This window comes from Haliotis cracherodii, unplaced genomic scaffold (assembly GCF_022045235.1).
Source record: "Haliotis cracherodii isolate W230 unplaced genomic scaffold, xgHalCrac1.p SCAF_6, whole genome shotgun sequence".
NCBI lineage: Eukaryota > Metazoa > Mollusca > Gastropoda > Lepetellida > Haliotidae > Haliotis > Haliotis cracherodii.
Genome location: NW_027266319.1, coordinates 44,632,605 through 44,658,697, shown reverse-complemented (window position 1 = coordinate 44,658,697; position 26,093 = coordinate 44,632,605). Strand labels below are relative to the sequence as shown.

At 37.9% G+C, this 26,093-nt stretch overlaps 1 protein-coding gene and 1 pseudogene across 4 annotated transcripts in view; both read left to right on the top strand.

Moving 5' to 3' along the window:
- LOC139445782 (ankyrin repeat domain-containing protein 26-like) overlaps positions 1 to 26,093 on the top strand; it is a 758,925-nt gene that overhangs the window by 270,643 nt on the left and 462,189 nt on the right. For all 4 annotated transcript variants that reach the window (XM_071226998.1, XM_071227000.1, XM_071226999.1 and 1 more), the window contains one exon: positions 13,031 to 13,198. In XM_071226998.1, the coding sequence (XP_071083099.1) occupies positions 13,031 to 13,198 (168 nt within the window). The remainder of the gene's footprint in view (positions 1 to 13,030; positions 13,199 to 26,093) is intronic.
- On the top strand, positions 19,383 to 21,846 carry LOC139445277 (uncharacterized; annotated as a pseudogene).

Sequence of the window (26,093 nt, the reverse complement as noted above, 5' to 3'; positions counted from 1 at the left end):
TACATTAATTATGGCTTTTTTCTTTTTATAATACGGGGGTAAATCTATATAAGAACCACCTTTGAAAGGCATATAATTTGCTATATCTAAATATAAACTATCGATTTTATCCACACCCCAACCCGACCCTCTATTAGTCCAACTTTCTAAAGTTTCCTGTATCCTCTGAATTGATGTATCTAATGATGCGTTTATAGTATCGGATTCGGTTATAACTTCTTGATTGCTACGGAAATGTCGTTCGGTATATTCGGTGCTATCGTTTGTGTTACTTTTACTCAATAACATTTTAATCGTCAGCTGGTATTTTATACTATGTAAATCATCTAACTCCTCGTTCATTTTACTAGATATGATGGGCTTAATATCGTTTACATCCATATTGGAATTAATATCCATCTTCCAACCTCTTAGATATTTACCAACGACGGCGGATGTGGGTACAAATATTAATTCTTGTTGTTTATTCTCATCATCATCATTATCATCTAGTAAAGCGATCAATTCAGCTCTTCTCATTCGAGAATAACCTCTCAGCCCACTGTTTCTCGCTTTCTCACTGTTCCCTAACAGTCTGGGGTTTGTTGTATTCCAAACCGAGTAAGGTAATCAATTCAGCTTTTCTCATTCGAGAATATCCACGTAGACCACGTTGCTTTGCAATAGCCTTCAACTCTCTGACAAAAACCATTGTGGTTGAATGGTATATGCAAAATGAGACAAATGTCTAATTGGTTGTTTTTCATATATCTAAATACGTATTCTCCCCAACCTATTCCTCTCATTGATGTAATCTCTCTTCCTAGCATAAATAATCTGGTTCCTGACCCTATCAGCACCGTGTTCCTTACATAAACAATAACGACCTTTGACCCCTGTCCCACATACAGAACACGTATAGTTTATGTTTCCGCGCCTTATGTAATAATTGTGTATGCCGCACTAAATATCAACACAGCGTCTGTTACATAGAGATTTTTTACCCATGTGTGTAAATCTGCAATGATTCATGGTTTATACATCTATCATATCATTTGTCTTAATGCAAATCACATCTACACTATTGATTAGGCAGTCAGCCAACGCTATTTATAGATTAGCTAACTAGTTCATGGTATAGCTGAAAATCAATACAGCAGATAACCCCATTATCACAAATGCAACCTCGCGGTTCTTTTGAGCCTCTGACAGTGTATAAAACTGACTCATTGTTGGTCTCGGTATTGGGACAATTTTTTTTCCCATAAACGAGGAAGTATTCGTGCATGGCAGATTAGACATCCTTAAACGTTTGAATTGAATGTCCTTCCTTACGCAGTTCTTCCTGAATAAAGTCTAATCTCTTCATTCTCTGCCATGTATATTGTGACTGAGCTGCTTTGAGTTGTTCTAAAGCATTGTTACGTCGTTTACGCTCCTCTTCAACTTCTTTAGCGTTTGATTCCCTCATACTGGAAAATAAAAAATTACTCCCCGAAAAAGCTAGAGCATTAACAATAGCTCCACCGACCATCATCGCAATTGTTGCCATATTTATATGAATATAAAATATTCAAATGTTCAATAATATAAAATATTCAAATGTTTAATTAATTACTTCATTATGTCTTCCGGGATAAGTTTTTGTTTGATGAGCATATCCTTCGTAGTCATAGCCAGTCCAATATCCAGAATCATCATACCTATATCAAATCCATTAAAATCTAGCTTGGACCATCATTGCAACTGTTGCCATGTTCAATAATATAAAATATTCAAATGTTTAATTACTTCATTATGTCTTCTGGGGTAAGCCCTTGTTTCATGAGCAAATCTTTTGTAGCCATAGCCAATCAAATATCAAGAATGACCATACTGATATCATAACCATTAAAATCTAGCTTGGGTGGTGTGGCTTTAGTAATCAGTGGCCATGCTGGTGACCACCGCTGAATGATACGTTGCGTTTACCAACATTTTACCGTCTGTAACTGGAGTAGTCAGGCTTCTTATAGCATTATATGGGGGCTAACCTCTAATTGAACTTGTTGTTGCATTGGGAGTGACGTTTTCTCTTTTCCGGTCTTATAAAAGAACCATACAACCGCTATACCAGCAACTCCTACTAGTGACCATGTTTTAATCGGATTAATATTTGAATTATTTATTAATTTTGCTTTCCTCGCGAGTCCTCCCATTCTTCCTGCGGCTATTTTTGGGGGGTTCTTAGTAACTCTGGCTTTTAGTATTTTCTCATTAACATGTGGCGCAATCTGTTGTGGTTGTGCAGTTATTTCCTCGTTCACAATCTGTTGTGATGTCTCTTGAGACTCCATTATTATTAAGTGGGCAAGTATGTTTAAATTGACAATACCTAGCCGTTATTAAAGCTGTGGTGAACGGAGCTAAGAACATTCCGTATCTATGATAAAACTCACAGCTCACTGAGCTTATAGCGTGTTCGATGAATGGGTCTTTCTCTAGAGATTCGCATAAATACATGCGATGTTCTGCCGGGATAGGGAGAAACGTACTAACTACGACTGTGTATAGTTGTAATATAGCCGACCCTATCGTTTTAGTCATGGTAGCTCCCAGTCTAGACTCGTAATGCGCGTACATTTTTTTAATTTCTTCATCGGTCATGTTACCAATTTTTTCGATGGTATAATTTTCTCCCAAATATTGGGAACATTTTCCACCGGCTACCAAAGCCACGAGTCTTTCTCTATGTTTATCTAGAGATTTATCTGTAACTTGTTGATCTGCATCAGATTCTTTGAGCATTTGTTCGATGAGTTTGTCTCATTCCATAATGTAATACCTAAGGAGATATTTAAGTCTAACATAATATAATATGGCATATCCAATACATCCCGTAATAATGAACTGTTGCGAAAGAATGATGATTTCGAACCACATTTCATGTCATATTAACCGCTAATGTTCAATTTATCATATTTTTGCTATAATTTTGCTATATTTGATATAATTTTCTTATATTTGCTATAATTTTCCTAAAATTTTGCTACATTTTGCTACATTTTGCTACATTTTGCTAAGCAATTGCATAAGCAGCTGGTTGATCGGTTTTTAATACGGGTTTACAGTGCTTCGTTGCCAATAACAGTTTTCTGACTTTATCTCGTTCGAGCTTGGTATAAATAACATCATTTTCGCGTAAACATTCCTTGAATGAATCTCGATCTTTGCAATGAAAGAGTGCTACCCATTTGGTCTGCTATCTCAGATCTTTCAGGACAGAGTTGTATTTTTGAGTAAGTACCCAAACACTATGTTGAGTATGCCGACCGGAGAATGCTAAATACGAAAGCATATCTTTCTTTTTTGTGAGTTCTTTACTCGCACTGCAGTCGTCTATTACGAAAAGAGTTGATTCTCCTTTGTATTTTTTGTGACATACTCGTAAACAGTCTTGTAAACGATCGCCCAGATCGACTCTGTGTTGTACCCCATCGTCATTCATTACCCAATCTCTCGATAGGTATGTTTTATTAACGCTTATAGTTGGGCACAGAATAATAATATGATCGAAAACATCCCGATAATGACTTTGTAAAATATCTAGAATAAAGGCTGTTTTTCCACAGCCCCTTTGCCCGCATATGATTGCGCAGTGCGGATCTTTAGGTAAAAGATTATTAATAGATTGCTTGTACGAATCTCCCATTCTGTATATTGAGTTGCACATCCATAATCACGTACAAATATATGTTTAATTTACCAGCCGTTTCCTGGAGCTTCGTTATCTGTATAGTGACACCCTTGCTAGCATTTTCTATTCTCCTCCCACTGCCGTGTAGTTGGTCATCGTCCGTTGTTCGCATGTCGAGCCATAGCGCGTACTTCGTGGTGAGGTATTCACCCATTGATACACTCCCGAGAGACAGATATTTCTCGACCGCGATAACTTCTGGGCTTCGTTTTATAGAAGGAAGTTTTTTAATCTCATCCCACTGGTGATACGCTAGCATTCCTTGACTATATAGTTGATTAGGAACGCCCTCGATAGTCAATTCTACTTTTGTAATCTTGGGATTGTAGAACTTCTCGGTATTTCTTTTAAATGCATCGGAGGGGTCCTCGAACAACATTAAAATACCCTTCAACGATCTCGTGGGGACGTTTAGATTGTTATTCCACATCGTATCTTTTTTGTCTCTCGTGATCTTTTGGTGTCGCAGCACGCGATCGTACAAAATGGCTAAACTTCCGGTATACTGGTTACGAATTTGTCTGGCTAATTCAGGATCCGTTATCATATCGTACTCCAGCGAGATATTGTCAATGGAATAGCTAGCATCTTCAGCAGCTCTGATTACTCTACCGTAGTCATTAAAAGTGAGTTCGAATTGTAACCTATCGCCTAGGGATGCTTGATAAAAGGGCATGTGGGAATCTAGTAATTCAAAGCCTAGCGGAATATAGAATCGGTTACCTAATGCGTCGGCAACAGCCTTATCTTTTACGACGGTACTATCACCATTATCAGCGCCTACGCGCAGTCTCAATGTGTTCCGATTACAAATACCTTGGTACTGTAAGTTTTCCCGCTCTTTATCTGTTCTCCAGAGATCCATGTAACAATAGTATACATCGCTATCGTCGATACTCAAAACCTCATTACCGCTTATTTTAATGGCGATTTTCTTAACGATAGCACGACCTATGTTCTGAACGTGCTCCCTGTTAACGTCGTTAGAAGTCAAAATAATCGTGAATGCTAGTCGGACAGTTCCTGGAACTAACACATCGTGTGTGCCGAGATTAGGAAAGTGAACCAGAAGCGTTTGACTCTGATCGATGGTACTAGGGTTATGAGTTATAGTTGCAGACTGACAAATTGCTTTGACCCCTAATGGATCTCGAAGTCTACGTTGTTGATTTAACTTGCGTCCGTATTGCGAAGACATTGTTATATTTAGGGCTGCACGGTATTACCGGTATAGCGGTATACCGCAATATGAAAATGAAACAATTACGTATCGCGATACGTTTGTGATGTAACGGTATATTGACAATGATTTTGTGTTTTCAAATTTAATGCCTAATTATTATTACTCATTCAACACCGTAGGCCCGTAATACCGGCCAAGATTCAAGAAGCATTCCCAGACACCGTAGGCCGGTAGACCGGCCAAGCCGTAGTCAAATCCAAATAGTATATACTTTTTGAAACCTACCAGTCATATCTTTCATTTATTAAATCTATCACATTTCACAATGTCTGAAATACGTATTCCATTTCAATTGATAATTTTTTATAGATTAAGAAATTATTCACTATTTCCCGTAATGTTATTTAAAATAAAAATCTCGGACACGCACTTCGAAAAGGGGTCCACATCGAACATGTCAAAGAGCAAAATAAAGACGTTTCAAGCAAAGCTTTGAATATAGTATACAAAGTTATAGATACAATCAACAAAAATATATCTAAAAGTTGTCAAACCTACTGCTAAGTTATTATTTCCATCTTTTCGTGCAATCGCTTGTAATTATAAATCAAATGACATCTCGGCATTTGTCGCCTAAATTCTCGGCTCCGACACGATGTTTAATGCCAAAATTATGCATGAAAAATCTTTGTCACAGCTCGTAACCTAGCATGATACATCAACAAAGCACCATATTTTTATTATAAATCGCGATTTCCTGCTTAAGATGTTCAGAATGGCAGGATTAACAAAAAGATTTCGTCAAAATTTAAGATTCATACCACAACTGTAATTTGATTGACTGCCTTAGATCACGTGCTCAAATTTGACCAATCACAAACCTTGTAGCAGATTTTGGCGCGAAAGCGTCATTAGAAACCAATTTTTATCCAATAAAGTCAATTGTTATAACTACGAAAAACTCCAGGCTATGTTACGAGCATGTAGATGAAAGAATAAGCTTTCTGGCGATGTGTCATATGCCAGTCTTCGACGAACGTGTTATTCATACGAAGCCTCGAAAACAGTGGTATTTCTTCATGTTACTGAGCGGACAGGCGCTGTTATCGGGAAATGGGTTATGACAGATACTATTGATAATTCTTATCAATAAAAGCTTTTCAAATAACGTAAACAATAAAAATAAAAAGGAAATAGGTAATTGCATTTTATGAAATCGTATATTTGCCGAAAATCGTCAAATTTTTGCTTCCTTGGTCCTTAATCTGGACGTTATGACTGTGTTAGCTTACATCTTTTTATTTACAACGAACATAATTAAGTTGTAAATGCATTATTTTAATAATGTGATAAACATAACTTTCATATTTATAACCAATAGGATCAGACCTTTCAAATGGTGTATAACATAGAGTAGCCAAGATGTTTTACAAGCAGATATTTTCTTTGATAAATGTTGGTTTCATCTATCACACAGGAATCTCTGGTAACTGGGTGTCACAGCAGTAAACGCTTCTGGTTGACTAGTGTTGAAAGAGTTAAAACAACTAATATTGTCCATCTTTTTACCTGCAATGTCATTGTGATGAAACTGCACGAACAGCTCTTTGATAAACAATTACAAACTTACGTTACCACAAACACTGGACCCATATTATACATAAATACGTCCAACATTTCTTCCTGAACCAATGAGCTAAACGCACCCATGATGTCACTGAGTCTGGAGAATTGATACCACTAATATTTACTGCATGTTGGACTTCACCATTATGGTGCCTTAAACAGCTATTCTTGAGTCAAATAGCACAGCCAGTCAGACACAAATACAATTGTCTGTTTTGTCTGAATGTTCTGGTTTTTCCCTTTTTTTTACTTTGAATAAAGCTAAACTTGGTATGATTGTACTGTGATTCAATGTGGTGGTAAAAGAATCTTAAACAGTGGACAGAACTCAATAAGTTTTCTTCCACAATATATTGCAGTATGTATTGCAATACAGAGGAATGTACCAGCTCCAGTTATATTGAAATTATATAACCATATGTTTAATATAAAAATGACTGATTTTGATCTAGATTATTTAGATAACCCGAATCCAATCGAAGAGGGTACTGATGAAACCAGCTTTAGTGGCACGAATCTAATGGATGAACTTTCACAAGCAACCGGTGGTGAAAAACTTTTACAATCAACTGTTGATGATTATTACGATGCCTTTAAAGATGATAGTCCTATTGGTCGTGAGTATTCAAAGTTTACGATAGATAGTAAAGGAATATTGTGACTGCGTGGCTCTCCGGATATTGACCTTATGCATTCTCGTACTCGTAAGCCCCTAGCCTTGTCTACGATAGCCGGTAAACACGGTATCAGCACTGTTCGTGATGAATTAGGTTTTGTAGAATACTCACGACTTTCCGCGAAGACTACTAAGGTTCTTAGGACTGTGTGTACTGAACTCGTTAACAACACAGATAATTTGGAAGCTTCCTCGAAGGTGGCCTCGGACGGACTCGAAGAAATCTTGGGTACCTACTACCATAATTCCACGGTCAGTGTATCACCATATTCGGAGTTCAGTATTAGGGAATTACGAGGTCTTGACAAGGCAATGCGAACAATGCGGGGAGAACCCACCAATAATATGGCCAAGATATCCGAAATCGACAAGCATATAGTTTACGAGAAAACAAAACTTGAACAGGCGGGCGATGAATTCAGTAGACGTCGCGTAGCGGAAAGATTGCGTAACCTCGAAGCTGCTTCCAGTAATAGAGAAGCACTTTGTTCGCAAATCAGTCAAATTCGAGAAACTATCGATCAAGTCCTCAACGATGACACTACACTGGCCGATAAAATTAAAACATTGTTCAGAGAACAGGGAATAACAATTGCCAGTATTTTAACCGCGTTGGGATTTATTATATCGACTTTGACTCTCGCGTTAACCGGTGGTGGTACAGGTGTCGGTACACCGCCTAATGATAGGGGTGGTATAAAAGAGTGGATAAAAAAGCATTTAAAAGCATTAGGTTCAGCACTTGGAAAGCTCGCTGAGAAAGCCGCGGCCACACTTCCCGGTATAATAGGGAATGTTGTTTCCTGGCTCTTGAATTTATTAGCTAAGACCACCATATGGCTTAGTCAAAACTTGTGGGCACTGATCGTAGCAATCGCAGGGCTGTTGTACGTATCCACTAAAAACTATTTAACCAAATCAGTTCGCTAAGAACTATTTAACCAAATCATGAGTAAACCAACCGCGACTCCACCTAATACAAGCGCTGTTTTTTCATCGCTATGTTGTTGATTTTTACCCGCAATATGCGGTGACACTTGTGCGTCAGTAGATGTTTGTGCGTTATTAGATGGTTGAGCGATAGTTGGTGTTTGTGGCTTGACTATTCCCTTTTCGCCTGTGATTGTTTGCGTTATTAATTCGACGTTAATATCTGAATTTATACCTGGTTTTTGTTGATCAGTAGCGATAACAATTTTATTATTATAGCCTATCACTTGACCGATCTTAAGTTCCATATTACTTGGAGACATGTGTAGTCCAGGTGCATTAACGTAGTTTACTTTGGATTGAGCGTACTGTAATACATCTTGAAAACGCTCTATAGACGATGGTATGTCAACTGGTGAATTAATGGCGTCCTCCACGTTTGCGACAAACTGTTTTTGCGCATCGAGTGCCGTCCCAGAACCGATAATGAACGTTCGTGTTTGTGATTGTGCACCCAGAATTGCCCATACATAAGTTCTTATCGATTCATTAACTCTTACAAATCCTGGGTTAATAAAATTATTTTCCGTTTTATTTTCTCTTACTAAGATATTCTTGCTGTGTAATATACATTTGATAAGGTTGATGTATACTCTCAAAACATCTAAGCAACACCAATTAAAGACTATTATATGATCGTAATATACACTATGAGTTTATATCCGGCGCTCAATGAGGCATTTGAAAAGATGGAAACCGTTGATGGATTTCGATTACATCAAATAAGCGACATAAAACATCGAATAGAGAAGGATAGGGAGTTTAGACTTGGATTGTATAAAAAGTATCGCAGAGCCGTGAATGCTCTGGACGGAGTTGACACCGCGCTTGTAACAGCTGGCATGGGACTCGGTGTAGCCGATGTTGGTTTATTATCAACTATAATCGCCGCGCATATCACCCTAGGCATGGAAATAGCCGCCGGAGTTCGGGACTGGCAGGAATAGCGATAAAATTCATTTCTCATAGGTTGCAAAAGAAAGCATTAAAACACGATAATATTTGGATATTCGCCGAAGCAAAGTTGAACAGCATTGAGGATCATATTTCGACAGCAATGGTCGATAGTAAGATATCCGAGGATGAGTTTCGTTTAGTGCTGTCGGAACTCACCAAATACAACGCAAAGAAGCAGGAGATTCGATCAAAATCTCGTAAGACCAGTGGTATTAGCGAAGACGAGAAAAAAAAGTTCATAGAACAGGGGAGGCAACAAGCGTGTCAATTATTCCATGCCAAAACCAAAGAACTGGTTGGAGATTAAAAATAGATTGCTTACTATCGTTAGATCACATTTAGACAAATGCTTACATAAATATATGTGATACTGGAGATCGAAAAAACTATTAAATGGAGAGAATTACCACAAGGTTTTTATTATATCAGTGATGTCAAACCAACCAAATACGGTTATCAATTGTTTCTTATCAATTTACAAGAAGAGTGTAGTTATATAGTCTGGTCTCCTAGTAAAATGAACGAAGAACTTAATAAAAATGTTGAATATCGCTTTATTGATAAAAATAATAAAGAATATTTTTATTACCATTTAGGCTCATCTAAAGCAATGATTGGCCCCAGGTATTGGTGAGCTAGAGCCAATTTAACTTAATCTAATGACTATCGTTGAATCGCATAATCATTTTGGCATAAAAAATGCCACCTGTAGTAGCGGTAAAGGTATATGAATCCAGCTCCAGTGGAGTTGCGGCAGAACCCCCATTACCTATACTACTCCACTAAAATTGAATATTTATGAATATGCTATCATGTATATTTACATACCCTGTACCTTAAAATATCCACAACAACATATCATATGCATAGATTTCTTTCAAATATAACACTCTAATAATATTTAATTTGATAGTATTGTTTTCACTGGTCATTGTCCCATTTGAGCAGATACTAGTACCTGGATAAGTGCAGTATATAAATGTATAATTTATTGATAATTAACAAACCATGTCAAATAAATTATGATGTTATTGTTTCACTCAATATAATAAATAATACATAAACTCGCTGACTTGTTATTGTAATTGTGAATGAATATTCGTATTCGTTACCCTATATTCGTGATATGAATCGTATTCGCCTCATAGTGTAATCATTGCAGCCCCAGCATACACTAAACACCTTCAAGACACGATGAAATCAGAGACCCTGCTACAGTTGACTTTTCACCTTTGGTAGACAAGCTCAACTTAGCGATAAAGGCAAGACATACCGGGAGCGGCAAGTGGATTAGCAGACACATTGTCCAGACCAGCCAGACTATCAATAGAATGGAAGCTATGGCCGAAGCATTCCAACTGGCAATAAAAGAAAAGATGTCTCCCAGTAACCCTATTTGCATCAGATAACATTGTGGCACCAGTGCCGGACCCACTAGCCTGGTCAGTCGATACTCTGACAATATCATGGGAGGACCTAAACGCTTATGCGTTTCCCCCACTAGCCTTGATACCACGGATACTACAAAGATCCTACACACGAACTACCAACAACTGCTGTTGAATCTCTGTGACTATAAATGGAAAAGTTTTCACCAGTTTGCAAGATCCAGAGGGTTTCCGCATCCAAGCTACTATATCACAAGTAGCAGATTACCTATGTCACTTAAGAAGGAATCTTATGATTCGACACTGGGCACTTACTGGGCAACGATCAGTTCTGTACCAACTACTCACTAATGGGATAAAACTTACTATAGTTCCCGAACCGTTAGATCTACACAGATCTTTCAGACTGCAAGTAATTCAGGCTCCAAGGTTTACCACCTTATGGACCAATCTTCCAGACTTGGCCCTCCAGCATGGGATCTCACTGTATTCTTCCGTCACTTCTCCTGGCTGACTATATGCACTTGTGTATAAAACCTCAGACTTTTACGTTCATTACGATCTTCCTGCTTGCGTTGGCTCCTGCAGCTAGTGTTAGAGGGACTCGTGCTTAGACGTCGGTTGAGTCCGGTTCCAGCGGCTTCAACAAGATAAGTTTTCAAGGACAACCGGATCGTCTTTTCAGCCTCCACCACTCTCATTGATTGAGAGCTGATGTCGTGGAAGACGTCTCACTTTGCCCAGCCTGAGCCTACAAGATCTACTTGAAGGCATCTCAGACCATCCTTCGCTGTCGCAACCATGTTTTTCATCCACTTGTCGACGGCTGCAACTTCTGATGTATCTTGAACCACCATCTCCACTGGCTGCGTTCTATCATCCTCAGGGTCTACACCTTTGAGTGACTACCACCCAGTTGCTTCCAATCCTCATGAGACGAGGGCAGTGACTTCCACTTTGGCGTTGCATAGTATTGCACACTCTCAGCCATCATGGAGGGATGTTATGGCATTCTGATATGGTCTTTGCCTCCTACTCCTTTCGGAATCCCAGTTGCCGACGTCCAAGGTCACAGCAGCCACACAGCGCAGATGAGGAAGCCCAGCGGACTAGAAGTCCCTTCTGGTTTCCTGTAGATACTGCAGTATTTTCATTTATTGCTTATGTTAATCGGGTTTCCCAGACAAGCTCCCATTAGGAGGGTATATATGCTTGTCTGTTGGGACTTCGGTCTACGTCAATAGAAGCCACCATCCAGTGCGGCCATGTGTTTAAATGGTGTCCCAATCTTCTACCTGCTCACCTCTGTCTTTGCGCATGTGAGGTCTCAGTAGTTGATTGACGACCTGTGTGAAAAAGGGTCTACATCAACAGAAGTCACCATCCAGTGCGGCCCTTTGTTTAAATGGTGTCCCAATCTTCTACCTGCTCACCTCTGTCTTTGTGCATGTGATGTCTCAGTAGTTGATTGAAGACCTGTGTGATAAACAGGTATCGTTAATCGTTTCCTCTTCTCGTTCTTACCTTATTCAATCTCTACGTGAGTTTTATAGGTTGACAAAGTGATAAAAGAGATGCCAAGCTGGTCCGCCTTACATCCTTGGGAGTGTATGTGTGAGGTCTGTCTTGTAGAACCTACGACGGGGACGGGGTGTTTGAAACAAAACACCTCTTCCTATCCAGGGTGAGGTTTAAGTCGTGACCGAGTAGGTGTCGCCTGGCTCATGGTTATGCGGTCATTCTTGGATTGGCGTCCTGTGTGAAACCATGGAACACATGATTCCCCGATGTCATGATGTATATCTCTTGGTAGCACAAAGAGGTTTTTTTTAAGCAACCCTTACACAAGTTTATCACTACCTGTAATCCTTGTAAAATCCTTTGAATTTTCCTGTTTAGTTCCAGCTTCCTTGTGTACATCTCATGGTTGAAGTCCTTACAGGCTAGGGTATCTGAGCCCCACCATCCATCCGTGGGATAAATGCATAGTGTGAGATAGGATAAGTTTAAAAATTTGTAAATTTTCTAATAAATTGTATATTTATATACTTATCCTATCTCACATGCTTAATGCCCACCCAACCAACCCCACATCACAGTTACACCAGCCTGTACGCACTAGATTGAGAATGAGGGTGCTGGATATGTCAGGTGATCAGGTCGCTGGGGTCGTGTTGCACAGGATTTTAGTGGTGCGTGAACCACAGTGCTGATTGGTGATGTGTGGGATGTGTTTGGGTGTGTGGTGTTTTTGAAGCTGGAAACTTTGTTCTAAGACGTTTCCACACCAAGATCGAGGAATTAGAGGAAATAGATAGGATAAGTATATAAATATATAATTCATTAGAAAATTTCCTATTTTATTTGTTTTCAAATTGAGGTTTGAAGAAGAATGTCCCTTTGGTATCCAGGGGGTGTAAGGCCTTTTTGCTCATGGTATGTTTTCTAATTACCCTATGTTTGAACTCATGTTGTTATTTATTGTCTCATCACAGGGAATGCCAGAAGATAAGACAGAGAAACTTTTGGAACCAGTGTCAGAGCATGTACTTGAGACAAAAAGCTTGATAGCTGTGTTACAAACAGTCACATCTACACCTGTGGAGGATCAAAATACGGTACAAGATAGGAAGGAGGATTCCATTTCAGAGTGGGACTCAGATGTGAGTGAAATATACTTAATACCATTGATTGCAGTAGAAATTAAGAAATATGGGCTGTAATTTCTGTAGATATTGATTAACCAAATAAGATAGTTGGTCTAATGTGCTTACAATAGTCGTAGCACAAAGATCGCTATATGCATGTGGGCCCAGAAGAGGGAAGTCCATGAAACTGGTACCAAAGTTTTTACAGTGTGGGGTGGTATTTCTATGATGGGAGTGATTCCCCTTATCTTTGTGGAGGGTAACATTAACTCAGGAAAGTTTGGTCAAATTCTTCAGGAAGGCCTCTTAGAATTTGCCGTAGGACAGAGTAACATTCTATGCCTGACCATGTGAATGTAATGGATTTTCCTGCTGCATCATCTGATCTTAATCCCAAAAGATATCACAGTTAGCTAATTGTCTTTGCATGGGTGGAATGAAGTATTCTACAAGAATATTTTCTGACCAATGAGGGCCATGCTTTCAAGTCACATATTGTTACTATACTCACCAATATTACATCACTGGTTATGCTAACAAGATATGTGGTTGATAATTGATCAGAAAGTTTCTCAACAAACTGAAATTCCAAATGGAATCAGTACGAAAGCTTAGCACCTTCTCAGGTTTGATCACCCTCACCCTCACCCTCACCTTTTTGTTGCAATTCTCACTGGTCCCTAGGAAATGTCTCCAATTCACAGTCAGAAGCTGCCATTATGAGTTGCTAATACTACCATTCAGGATGTTCATCTCATATTAGACGTTCTTATGGATTACAGCTCAGTTCATCGGTTTTACTCATATCCAACAACTTCCTATTAGCCAGTGAATACCATCTCCCATTTATATGTTTGGTCATCTCAGAGTTTTGATTCATCCAACGAAGTCGGAGATGAAAACTGGCACAAGATATCTCATATCTTGGAGCCAGGCCCCGGAATCATGAAAATAGTCTTAGCTCAAATTTTGCTAAGCACAAATTTTGTCTTAAGTTTTTAAGATTTTGCTTCGAGCAAAGATTCGGTCTTAGCAAAATCTTAGCTACCAGTAAGTCTAAGTCTAAGACTGTCATCATAGGGACACGCGCACATTATACTGTACTATGGTAATCATTAGATGCCTAGGTCTTTTTTTCTGCGTACATATTCCTAAAATCAGAAAAGTGAAGGCTGTGCGAGAATTGTGAACACTCAGCACTGGATCTACCTCCGGCTATCAAATTACGCAGAGATGTAGAATATTAAATTTCCTATCTGATGGTTTAAATTCAACAGTAAATAGTAAACCACTTTGAAAAGAAGACACTGCTAAGTTTTGTCCGAGAATTTATTCTGCATTTAAAACATGAAATTTCTATGCTTTTTAGTGTACACCGATAAAGTACTGTGAGACAAATGTTTTTATTTAGCAGCTTTACCAAAACTGTGAGCAAACAAAATACTGCCTAATATTTGAACGACATAAATATACATCAAATGGAGTTATATGCATATGTATACCAACATATATACAATGCCAGAAATAGCCGTAAATGACAAAAACTTATTTACCTCTATGACGTCAAAAGGCGACTGAGAGGCTACACACGTTCACAGAAAAGGGGGCATAACGCCACATTGCTTAGCACTAGTTTTTTGTAACTGAGGTCTCTTGTTGAGAATTAGCTGTGAGTGAGGATAATATATTTTCGTGTTGTGTTGTTTTGTTTACGAGGAACCAAACTATTCCAACATAAACATTGATATTGAAATTGTATACGTTTAGGCATAAAAAAAACCCCATAAGAAATGATGAAATTGTACTTCAGAAAAAATAAGTAATAATGGATGGCCCTATCTAACCCATAGATTACTCCTCAGATTCCAACATTCTTCTGATTGTGCAAGTGTAATTTGACTAATGTTGCAACATTATTAATGAAGCACTAGCCGTATCATCAAATGTAATGAATAACTAAAAGAATGACACCATTCTATTTGACGTCATGGCTGCTTTTATGTCTTTGACAACGTCGGAGAAAGACGACACTGGTATTTTTATTAATATATATCTCCCCTAATTTTTGTTCATGGTATGCAGAAAGTCGATGTGTAAAACGGAATTTGACGTTTTTCCGATACAACATAAAAAGACATAGTTTACCATGTAAATAATGTCTTGAACAGATAAACAATTCAGTAGTTTACAGCGTATCTTAATTGGAATCGCACCTGTTTGGCATCAATTTCATATCCTGTGGTCACAAAATTTAAAAAAGGCTGTACACATATATATATATAATGCAAAACAAGAGGAATAATTCATAAATCCTTTGTGACGAACGCACACCTGGCAAATTGTTAGATATCACTGTTCTGTATATCAAATGTCCTAAAAAAAAATTCAAAGACCAAGACAACTCTTCTTGAAGTGTGTTCATATATTTTGACGAAAAGTCATATCAAAAATAAAATGAAATGGCTATTCATGGACACTGTATATATGAACTTATAATATTGACTATTACACTCCCTAGAAATACATACATGTTGCAGTTTCATTTACATTTCATCTTGTAACACTTGTCCAAATTAAGAAATATCTTATATGACACTATAAACTTATCAATTTCATATGTAAACATTGTTCAAACAAACAGGAGATTATCAAAGGTTCATATATGTTGTGGCCTATATCTACGTATGATATCATATTGAACATTGATTAATATCCAAAGTGAAATTAAATGTGTTTACTTTCGTTGATTCAGGGTTCGTATATACATAAATGTGACATGTAATTAATCAGAAGCATTCTGACAATATGTGTACTGTTATTTATGTTTTTCATTGAAACCAAGAGAAATATATAGTCAGAAAGTCTGATAAATACTGTTGTCGTTGTGCTTGATTTTGCGTTAGTCATGGCACCACACACGACGGGAACTTTGACAATTTCTGTTGAAAATATCAAATCATTGCAATGTATCTAGTAGTTTTAATTCTCTAATTTTTCATACAATTCTCTTCCCATGTATATTCTGAAAATGTTGAGCCAATGTATTCAACGAATAGCCGAATGGCTTTGTGTACATTTCCAACAGTGCAGTTTTCCAAACACAGCGTTCGTTTTTACATTTCATGTATTTTGCTTATTTCATCTAGACAATTTGTATTGGCGACAAAGACCATTTGTCATTTAATTCTAAAATGTATGAGGAATTCAAGGATGTAGGTATCGCAACTGATTTTGAAATATGCATGAAATATTGGCGTCTCATTACTGGTGTACAAATAACATGACTTTGTAAACACTAACAAATATGACACAATACGACTGAGCAATTAATAGGTGAAAAGCCACAGTGGCAACAAACTGAAGGAATATCAAAACTTAAATAATATGTCATAGCGACTGATTTACGACACCCATTGTCTGAAGAACATTTAATTGCAAAGACTCATTACCCTGGAGCCATGACATCTATATGCCTTGAAACACTTAATTGTTGTTATTTATGAGATGCTAATCCTATTTGTTAATCCCCATTTTTGTGTACATCGACCGTCTGCCATCCTGAACGAGATGTGCAAGTATGTCACTGATGATTTACTGTTTACATTTATATTTATTACTTACTAAATGTCAGGTGACCTTGGCTATATAAGCTTTGGTCCAGAGAGATTGAAAAAAGGAGGAAAGAAAGGTCTTAACCTTAGCCTAGCTAGGGTTAGGCAGGGTGCTCCGGGGCACCTAGACAACAACCACTACCACTATGTGCTGACCTGGCGCAGAGTGTCTTTTGTATGTATATATCTACATGTATAAAGTAAAACTGTATATACCGCAAGCCATCGTCTCCAAGTTGTCACTTCCTACTGAGAACCATACGTTGGCCCCTTGCATATACAAGTATGCAAATTATTCATTAATCAACGTCAGACCAACTCGTTGTTAATTAGGTGGGAGACTGTTTAAGCGCTTAGTGAGGTGTGCCAGTTCATCACCGATTAAACCAACACTGAACAAAATGGTAGGCTGACGAAATCTATATCTTTCAAAGAGCTATTCGTCATACGTATCCAAATGTCCCCTGATTTGGTATTTTCTACATTTTAGCCCCTAGGCGACAATATGTACTTAGAATTCTTTTTATCATCATTTTCTGATTACTTGAACAATGAAAATAAAAAAAGAGATACGTTAGTGGATAGCTCTATTGTGAAATCTGAAAATTGCTGAAAATTTTGCTTCCTTGGTGTCTAATCTGGAAATTATGAATATGTTACCTTATGTTTTTATTAAAAACATACTTAGTTAGGTTAAAAATGCATTACTCAAGTAATGTGATAAACAGAACTTTCATATTTATGAAAACTAAGATCAGACCTCACAAATGTAGTATGACATGTAGCAAAGATGTTTTACAAGCTGATAATTTCCTTGATAAATGTAGGCTTCATAACATGGTAACGGTTCAGATCTTTATGCTACATTTGTATCCAGACAAGATCATATTCATGCTGTCAAATTTGCCATCCAACCATTTTAAATGCTGACGGAGTCAAAATTACGAAATGTTTGCAGTATTATATACATCTTCAATGTATATTTTGTCGTGAGTGCGTAAATATCCAGGTGAGCGATACAGGCCCTATGGGCCTATTGTTTAAATGTGCAGGGTCTCGTTCCACAAAGCGATCGTAGCACTACGATTGTCGTAAGTCTATGTTAAAGTTGTGAGTTACGATTGTCTTAGTGCGACGATCGCTTTGTGGAACGGGGCCCTGGCCCTTAAGTCTCTTAGTTTACTCTGCTGAGTTTCAGACACTGTCACACCCACATGATCACATGATGACCCTTGCAAACCATTGATTGATTTGTTATGCCAAACAACTCGGATAATTAGTGGTCTAACTGCTACATGGGCCAGGTGTATGAAATAACAGGATGGGCATGGGCTCGGCGTCCGATTTAAGAATTACAATTATAAAAATTCAAATGTACAGAGTAGATATATATCTTCACCTTGAAGTCACATATACAACCTCATTCCTTCAACAATAGGAATGGAATGGTCGAGTTTTAAAAAAGGAGAAGTGAAGGGTGTATAAGTCAGTATTGCTAAATATATTTTTCTCTTTGTCTACAACAATGGGGGTTCCAGCTCACTTCCACTGGAGGCAGATTTATACCCCAATACCTATACTTAATTTTTACTGCAAAAATCGCAATGCGATTTAACAATCGTCATGAATCATATTAAAAGAAACATCGATATTAATTAATAATGGATTAAATTTACTATAGCCCTTGAGGATATTGGAAAGCTATATAGGGGCAATCAAAAATTAGCCACTGTGGCTAAGGTATCTAAAGATGTGGCCAAGGATTGGTTAAAGGAACAAGCGATGTGGCAAACATATAATATGCTTTAACCGTAGTGGATGTAGCTATTCAGCACAAGGAGGCTGAACCATTAACATCGAAAGATTCAACAGAAGTAGCTAATGCACTGAGCCGCGTATATAAACGCGGACCACTGAAATGGCCCAAGTTATATCAAGCAGATCCAGGTTGAGTTTATGGGATCAGTAAATGTTAATTTTTATATTTTTGTTTGTGCAATGATCAACATAGTCTTTCACCTATTATTAACATTGATGTCTACACAACAGATGTATATATTTGTCACCTACATAAGGTTTTTTCCCTTTATTTCCAGTTGTCATTTATCATTCAGAATCGTCTGTGAAAGATCACATTTCTTCTCTGTATGAAAATACTATTTTCTATCCCAGAATGCAATATTTTTTCTACAGAGCATGCTCAGTACTACGGATGTGATGTCATCTTGTTTATCTATTATAACAAGAGCCTCAATGTCGTTTAGCTTGTTTCCATTGTTCTCTCAGCTGTCATTTCGAATCACGGTCATCCAAGGAAAATCTACAACAATCCTTTGCCATCCTGTAGTTTTATGCTGTACAACTGTTTGTTTTTATTGTACCAATGGCTGACAGATGACGATCTAAATTAGCCAGCGCTAGATCTCAATCAACACAAAGGGTCAACCAGGATACGACCTCTGAACTGAATGAAAACAACAATGGCAGATGATTGTGGCGAAGCATCTAGCCCAGTTTCCTCTCACAGGAATGTAAACAGAAGCTTTCCATATTTGACAGCAGCTAATATTTGACAACATCTGACAGACATGGGTGTCAATGTGCCCACTTCCTGGTCCAGACGGACATTAATGCAGATCTACAATGAAAATCTAAAGGTGATGACAGGCACCAACAGCATGGTCACCACCGCTACAATCTCTCAACCAGCTCCAGTCAGTCAAGATCAAGGCAGTGATGTGCCGCTACAGAGAGACAATTCACAGGATTTTGCTCTGATAAATTCTGCTAGTGCCGCAGAAAATACAGTGACAGTGTTTTTATTACAAAGGGAGATCGCCGAATGGAAGTCTGTCATCATGAACTTGGGACAACAATTACAACCTCCTTCATGTACATTTACCACCACCAGTGACAACGACAATCCCAGAGAGGAGTCAAGACAAGCCACAGGAGCAAGTAGTGATGTTCCCAGACAGCTAAATAGGGATGTACCCTCGGATTCACTGCCACACATACACACATTTTATCCACTCTAAGAATGAGGATACAACAAGGTAAATATATCAATTTAGCCTTGCTTCTTCTGCCAAATCAGGAAAATTTAGACAGAGTGTCAGATTTTGATGGACAGACTTTCAACTTATGTGATGAACCAAGGATTAATCTCTCATTAACACTTAGAGAATTCATCAAGGCATTTGGAATATACAAGGATATATATACTGTGCTGGCAATGCAAAGAAACCATGTCAACTGGACGGCCATGAACAGACAGTGATTGATTTGGCCACTATGGTGGGACAGCCCACTATGATTACCAATAGATTGTTCGCAGCAAGAGTGGCAGCCTTTCCTGAGGAAGGCACCAGCATTAGGTGGGATATACCCGATCAGAGACTATGGACAAGAGTTTCATCTGGCCTCCATCTCGTGCTTGTAATGTTTGCCATAGCATACCCACTACACAGCTTGTCGGGTGATCCCCTTGGAAGATCTTTTGTGTCCTACCTGACTTATCAACCAGAGTAGCCAAACTGCATCATCATATTCAGCTGTCTCAAGACTGGCGAATCGACTTGCGCATTTGGAACCTTTTCCTGTCACAGTGGAATGGCATATCAGTATTTCATGACATAGAAGTGACATCAGCCTCAGACTTGAACCTATATACTGACCCAGCTGCAACAGTTGGCCATTGTGGATTCTTCAATGGGGCCTGGTTTGCAGAGAAATGGCCATCAGACTTTACAAAATTCCTGGAGCACGAATCTTCTATGGCATTCATGGAGCTGTATCCTATTGTGGTTGCTGCTTATCTTTGGGGACATTTGTGGACACAGAGACGAGTGCTATTTCATTGCAACAACCAGGCCACACTGTTATTTCTAAGTAAGGTCGATCAAAATGCAGGAATATTATGATTTTGATGAGAACACTGTGTTAACTCGACATGTGCCTGGAATACACAGCAAAATTGCTGATTCTCTTTCTCGGTTCCAGATGGAGAAATTTCGCAGACTGGTGCTGCAGGCAGATGTACTTCCACAACAGTGCCCACCCAGCTCAGACATCATGTGGACTTGAACAGTTACCTCAGTACCCTGTGGTCAGCAGCTATCAGTCAGGGTACTAAATCTGCATACTCTACAGGCTTCCAGTGCTATGTAAATTTTCTGTTAAAATTCAGCCTAGTCAGCAACCTGTTACCCCAGTCCACCCTCCCACCAATAAGTGAGACTTATCTGTAATATTTCGTGGCCCATTGTTTTTGAGTGCTAAAACTGAAACATGACACAGTGAAAACTTACCTGGCCAGCATCAAGTTCATGTACCTCCAAGTTGGTATCAAGACCCTTTCTGACGATGTATCTTCAGGAGCTGTACACAGACTACAGACTTATTAAGAGGTTACAAGAAAATGCAATCAACATCTACAAAGAAGCGCTTGCCTATTACTTACAGTGTTTTATGTGAACTAGTGGCTCAGTTACGAGCAGGTTTGTTTGGATATTTCAACAATCTGGCTATGCAATGTATGTGCATAACTGCCATTTTGGATTTTCTCCGTTGTGGAGAATTTACTTGTGCCTCGTCATTTGATCCAGATGTACATCTAACAGTGAGCGATGTGCAATTTGAACAGACACAACGTAAGTGCATCCTAACCTTAAAAGCTTCCAAAACAGATCCCTTCAGAAAGGGTGTGCAACTAGCGTTGTTCGCTACATCCAAGACTGTGTGTCCTTACACGACCCTTATGACATGGCTTCAAGTTAGGAAGTTGAACAAGCAAGACCCAGTGATCCTCTCTTTGTGGAATCGAAATCTAGAGCTATTACTAGAGCTGTCTTCTTGTCCTGGCTGAACATTGCTCTCACCAGGGCAGGCTTAGAATCCAGTGCTTATTCTGGACATTCATTCCCCATTGGTGCAGCAACTTCAGCTGCTAGTGCCAGTGTGGAAGAGCATTTGATTAAGACATTGGGCAGGTGGAATTCAGACTGTTTCACCAGGTACATCAGAACACCAGAAGAGACACTAATTTTTTGAACTTACATGGATTGCGTTTTTGAAGGTGGTTTGCAATAGTGCTAGGAAGCTTTTAATATCGTAACATTTGCGCAAAATGATTTCAATAATCATATCTCCGATATCTTGATTTTAATTGAGTAAAATTTCGGGGTTTTTTATCGTCAAATAACAGAGCGATGGTAAATTATGAACCATTTCAGTAAATTTATTATCTAAACGTTAAACAGAAAAATAACTTAATTTTCGAAGTCATCATGTCGGTTGCAGAAATACGAATATTCAGTTAAGCTGACGTGTCATGTTATGAATTTTGCAGGAAACAATTAATGACTTATAAATGATCACTAATACTAAGTTCAAGCATTTTGGTTGAATATTTACGATATACAATAATAAACAACCCGTGTCATGATGCTAGCAGAAGTCCTAAAATCAAACATGGCGCGCTTCGCCCGACCTCCGCATAACTTATTGCTATTTTAATATCAACAAAGTTTACATTGCCTTTATAAATATAACTTGGCGAAAGTTGACGATCTTCTTAATTGAAGAATGTTTTATTCGTCATATTCCGACGGGGTAGTCTGCTGATAATCTTTCGTAACAAAACAATTACTGTAAATACAAAAACATAAGTCGATACCCACTATCAGTTATCACCACTAACATGAAATAAAAATGTGACTTTGATGATATAATTGGCGTATTAGTTAATCCGTTTGACCTTGCATGCTCCTGTGACCCGGAAACGGTAGACATAAATCAACATGCCACATGCAAGTTTCTCGGTATCTTTTATTTTAATTTCTGTTGATATTTAAGAATCACCATTCAATGTTATGGTGATTATAAATGGGACATGATTCATGTTTCTGCGATGTACATGCTGATAAGTTTCACTACAACAAGTGTATCCCACGTAATCAAGATCACCCTTTACAACAGGTGCGCGAAAATGGGCTTGACAAAACGTGTTTCAAAATAACACACCCCGCGTTGCTGAATATGATAGGGTATATATAATCCAAGCAATAAAATGCTAGGTACATATTTTCAGTGTTAGTACCACATTAAATTTAGGATAGTTTTCCTTTCGGGAATACATTCATAGATTCTAGCATGGTTTTAGAACAGTTTCACAAGGGTTTCTAAAATTATTCCAAAAATATGAAGACCACGGGGATTGCGTATTGATGATAGATTTGTAATTGTTTAATTATTTACTGCTGTTTACAGGTTTTAAAATTTTAAGTTATATTTAGTAGTTATTTTTTTACACAATGATTGTGGACAGTAAATATTGGTCTTTGCATCAGCACAGTGTAACTGATCAAACTTCAATTATTATCTTTAGTTTAAACCTATTTTTTCAACAATTATTATCTTTCACTCTGAAAATCAACTATGTGAATAAGTAACTCTCTGATGTCATCATTTTAATTTTAGTATTCTATGAATAATGAATAAATTAATCAGATCCTAAACATATACATACTAAACTCATATGGACATTAATCTTGTGCATTAAGTGGTTTGTTTCCAAATAAAACAATTCAGAAATATAGGAATATGATACATTAATTACAGTCACAGTACTTGTAACAGTACATGACATTTTTGTTTGTTTAATCACAAGAACCATGGTGGCACATAAGCTGGTATGTTAGCCATATATGTTTCTAAGAAAATGCTATCTCAGTCTTCTGGTTGGAATGAAAAGAAACGTGCCTGTGTACATGTTTACTCTTTTTCCAGTCAGCCTATCCATTACATTTGTTCACCTTATGTGGTCTATTTTATACATACAGGTACTGCTTCCAACCAGTTTTTCCTTTGTATGCAATCACAGTATCACAACGTCCTCAGTCGGTGTGTATAAAAGTTCCCCTGTCATCATGAAAAAAGAATTGTAAAGGAAGTTCATATTTTCATTCAAAAACATATCTGTCTTTCCTTGAATACTCTTTGTTTAAGTGCCAGAAATTCAGTGCCATAAAAAAATTTACAAAAGAAGATTTTCATAAGGACTTTTCTTAGATAGACCTAAGTCAAACTATGTAACAAGTTAGGTAGAATTATAACTTTATAAGCCCTCATTTCTGAGGTGTCCATATTTTTCACATTTTTATATATTTTTAGGACAAAACGTGATCCGTGTAGATCTGCCTGTTATGTTATGTAAAACAAATTCTTATCTTAAAATGAGAAAAGGAATCATTCAGATGAATTTTTTTTATCCCATTAATATTTGTCATTTTTCGCAGTGTTTGATGACTTTGTTCAACTCAACAAATCGAGAGTTACGCCAGGCCCAAACGTATCACTGACGTTTGTCGGCTTGTCAATGTGTCCGAAAGTTAATCAAACGAAATCATTTGCAAACTCTTTAAAAATGTCAATAGTTCGAGAAAATTAAGTTGATATTGAGCAAGCTGAGCATTTATGCATGTCATACGTAAATTAAATGTCACGCAAAGCCTTCTTGGTAAATAGATATGGCGAGTTTTATTTTGGGGTGTCGTTATGCTATCAGCCTGTCAAATGGGTTCGACATCAGATGCACGGGAAGTGACACCTCTGTCGAATGGGTTCGACGTTAGTGTGCAGAGCTTTAAGATATATAACATTAGTCGATAGGCTATGAAAGAAGGACATATCATTCTCGTTGACTAAAACTATACATTATAGGGACAAGGATGGGAAAGCCAAAATAAAGCAAAGTAATGGGCTTAGATTCATAGACTCCATACAGTTTCTGTTATTTTCCCTGGACAATTTAGCTAATGCGAACAATCCCGATGACTTTGCAATAACAAATCACTATACTGATCAGTTAACACGTCATTTGTTGTTGAGAAAAGGTGTATATCCTTACGAATATATGGATGATTGATCTAGATTCGACGAAACTAAATTACCACCCCTTGAATCATTCTATAGTAACTTAACAGAATCTAAAATAACCGATGCCGATTATGAACACGCTCTGACGGTGTCGGATAAATTAGGTTGTAAGAATTTAGGTGATTATCACGATCTGTCCTTAAAAACCGATGTACTGTTACTTGCCGATATATTCGAGATATGTAGAAAGACATGTTTAAAACAATACGGCTTGGACCCAGCATGGTACTAATCCATTCTTGGACTATCGTGGGATATATTGTTGAAGAAGACCGGTGTAGAACTAAAACTACTCACCGATTACGATATGCACTTGTTTATTGAGAAAGGATTTAGAGGTGGTATATCGACGGTAGCGAAAAGGTATTCTTAGGCTAATAATAAATTAGTGGAAGGATATGATCCGAGTAAACCCGACATGCACATATTATATCTCGACGCCAACAATTTGTACGGATGGGCTATGAGTCAACATTTACCCACGGGTGGTTTTGAGTGGGTCGATGTGAATGATATCGAAGTGAATGATATCCCCTCAGATTCCGATAAAGGGTATATAATAGAAGTTGACTTGGAATAAAGACCATAACAGTTATCCGCTAGCTCCTGAAAGATTGATGGTGAATAAAGATTGGATGTCGGAATATCAACACTCCTTGATGGGTAATACTAGGTTAGCTAACGTAGAAAAAATCATACCAAATTTGATGGATAAGACAAAATATATAGTTCACTACAGAAATCTCCAGTTATATCTATCGTTAGGTATGAAACTAAAGAAAATGCACAGAGTTCTATAGATTGATCAAAGCCTTTGGATGGAGCCCTATATAAGGCTGAAGACAGATTTAAGAAAGATAGCTACCAGCGATTTCGAAAAGAACCTATATAAGCTCATGAATAACTCAGTATTTGGTAAAACTATGGAGAATCTAAGGAAGCGTGTTGATGTTAAATTAGTCAGGTCTAATGAGGAAGAAAGACTCAGGAAACTTATAGCCAGTCCGGCTTTCAACAGAAGCAAGATATTTGATAACGACTTAGCCGCACTACATATGCAGAAGAGTAATATAAAATTCAACAGACCGGTGTACGTCGGTATGAGTATTCTTGACTTGTCAAAACACCTAATGTATGACTTTTATTACAACGGACTTAAGAAGCAATACAGCCATAGATGTGAGGTGTTATATACCGACAAAGATTCTTTGTTGATGGAAATACAAACCGAGGATGTGTATAAAGATATGGCAGAAAAAATAGATATGTACGACACGAGCGATTACCCAAAAGATAATCCACTGCACAGCGTAGTAAATAAAAAGGTATTAGGTAAGATGAAGGATGAATGTGCTGGGACT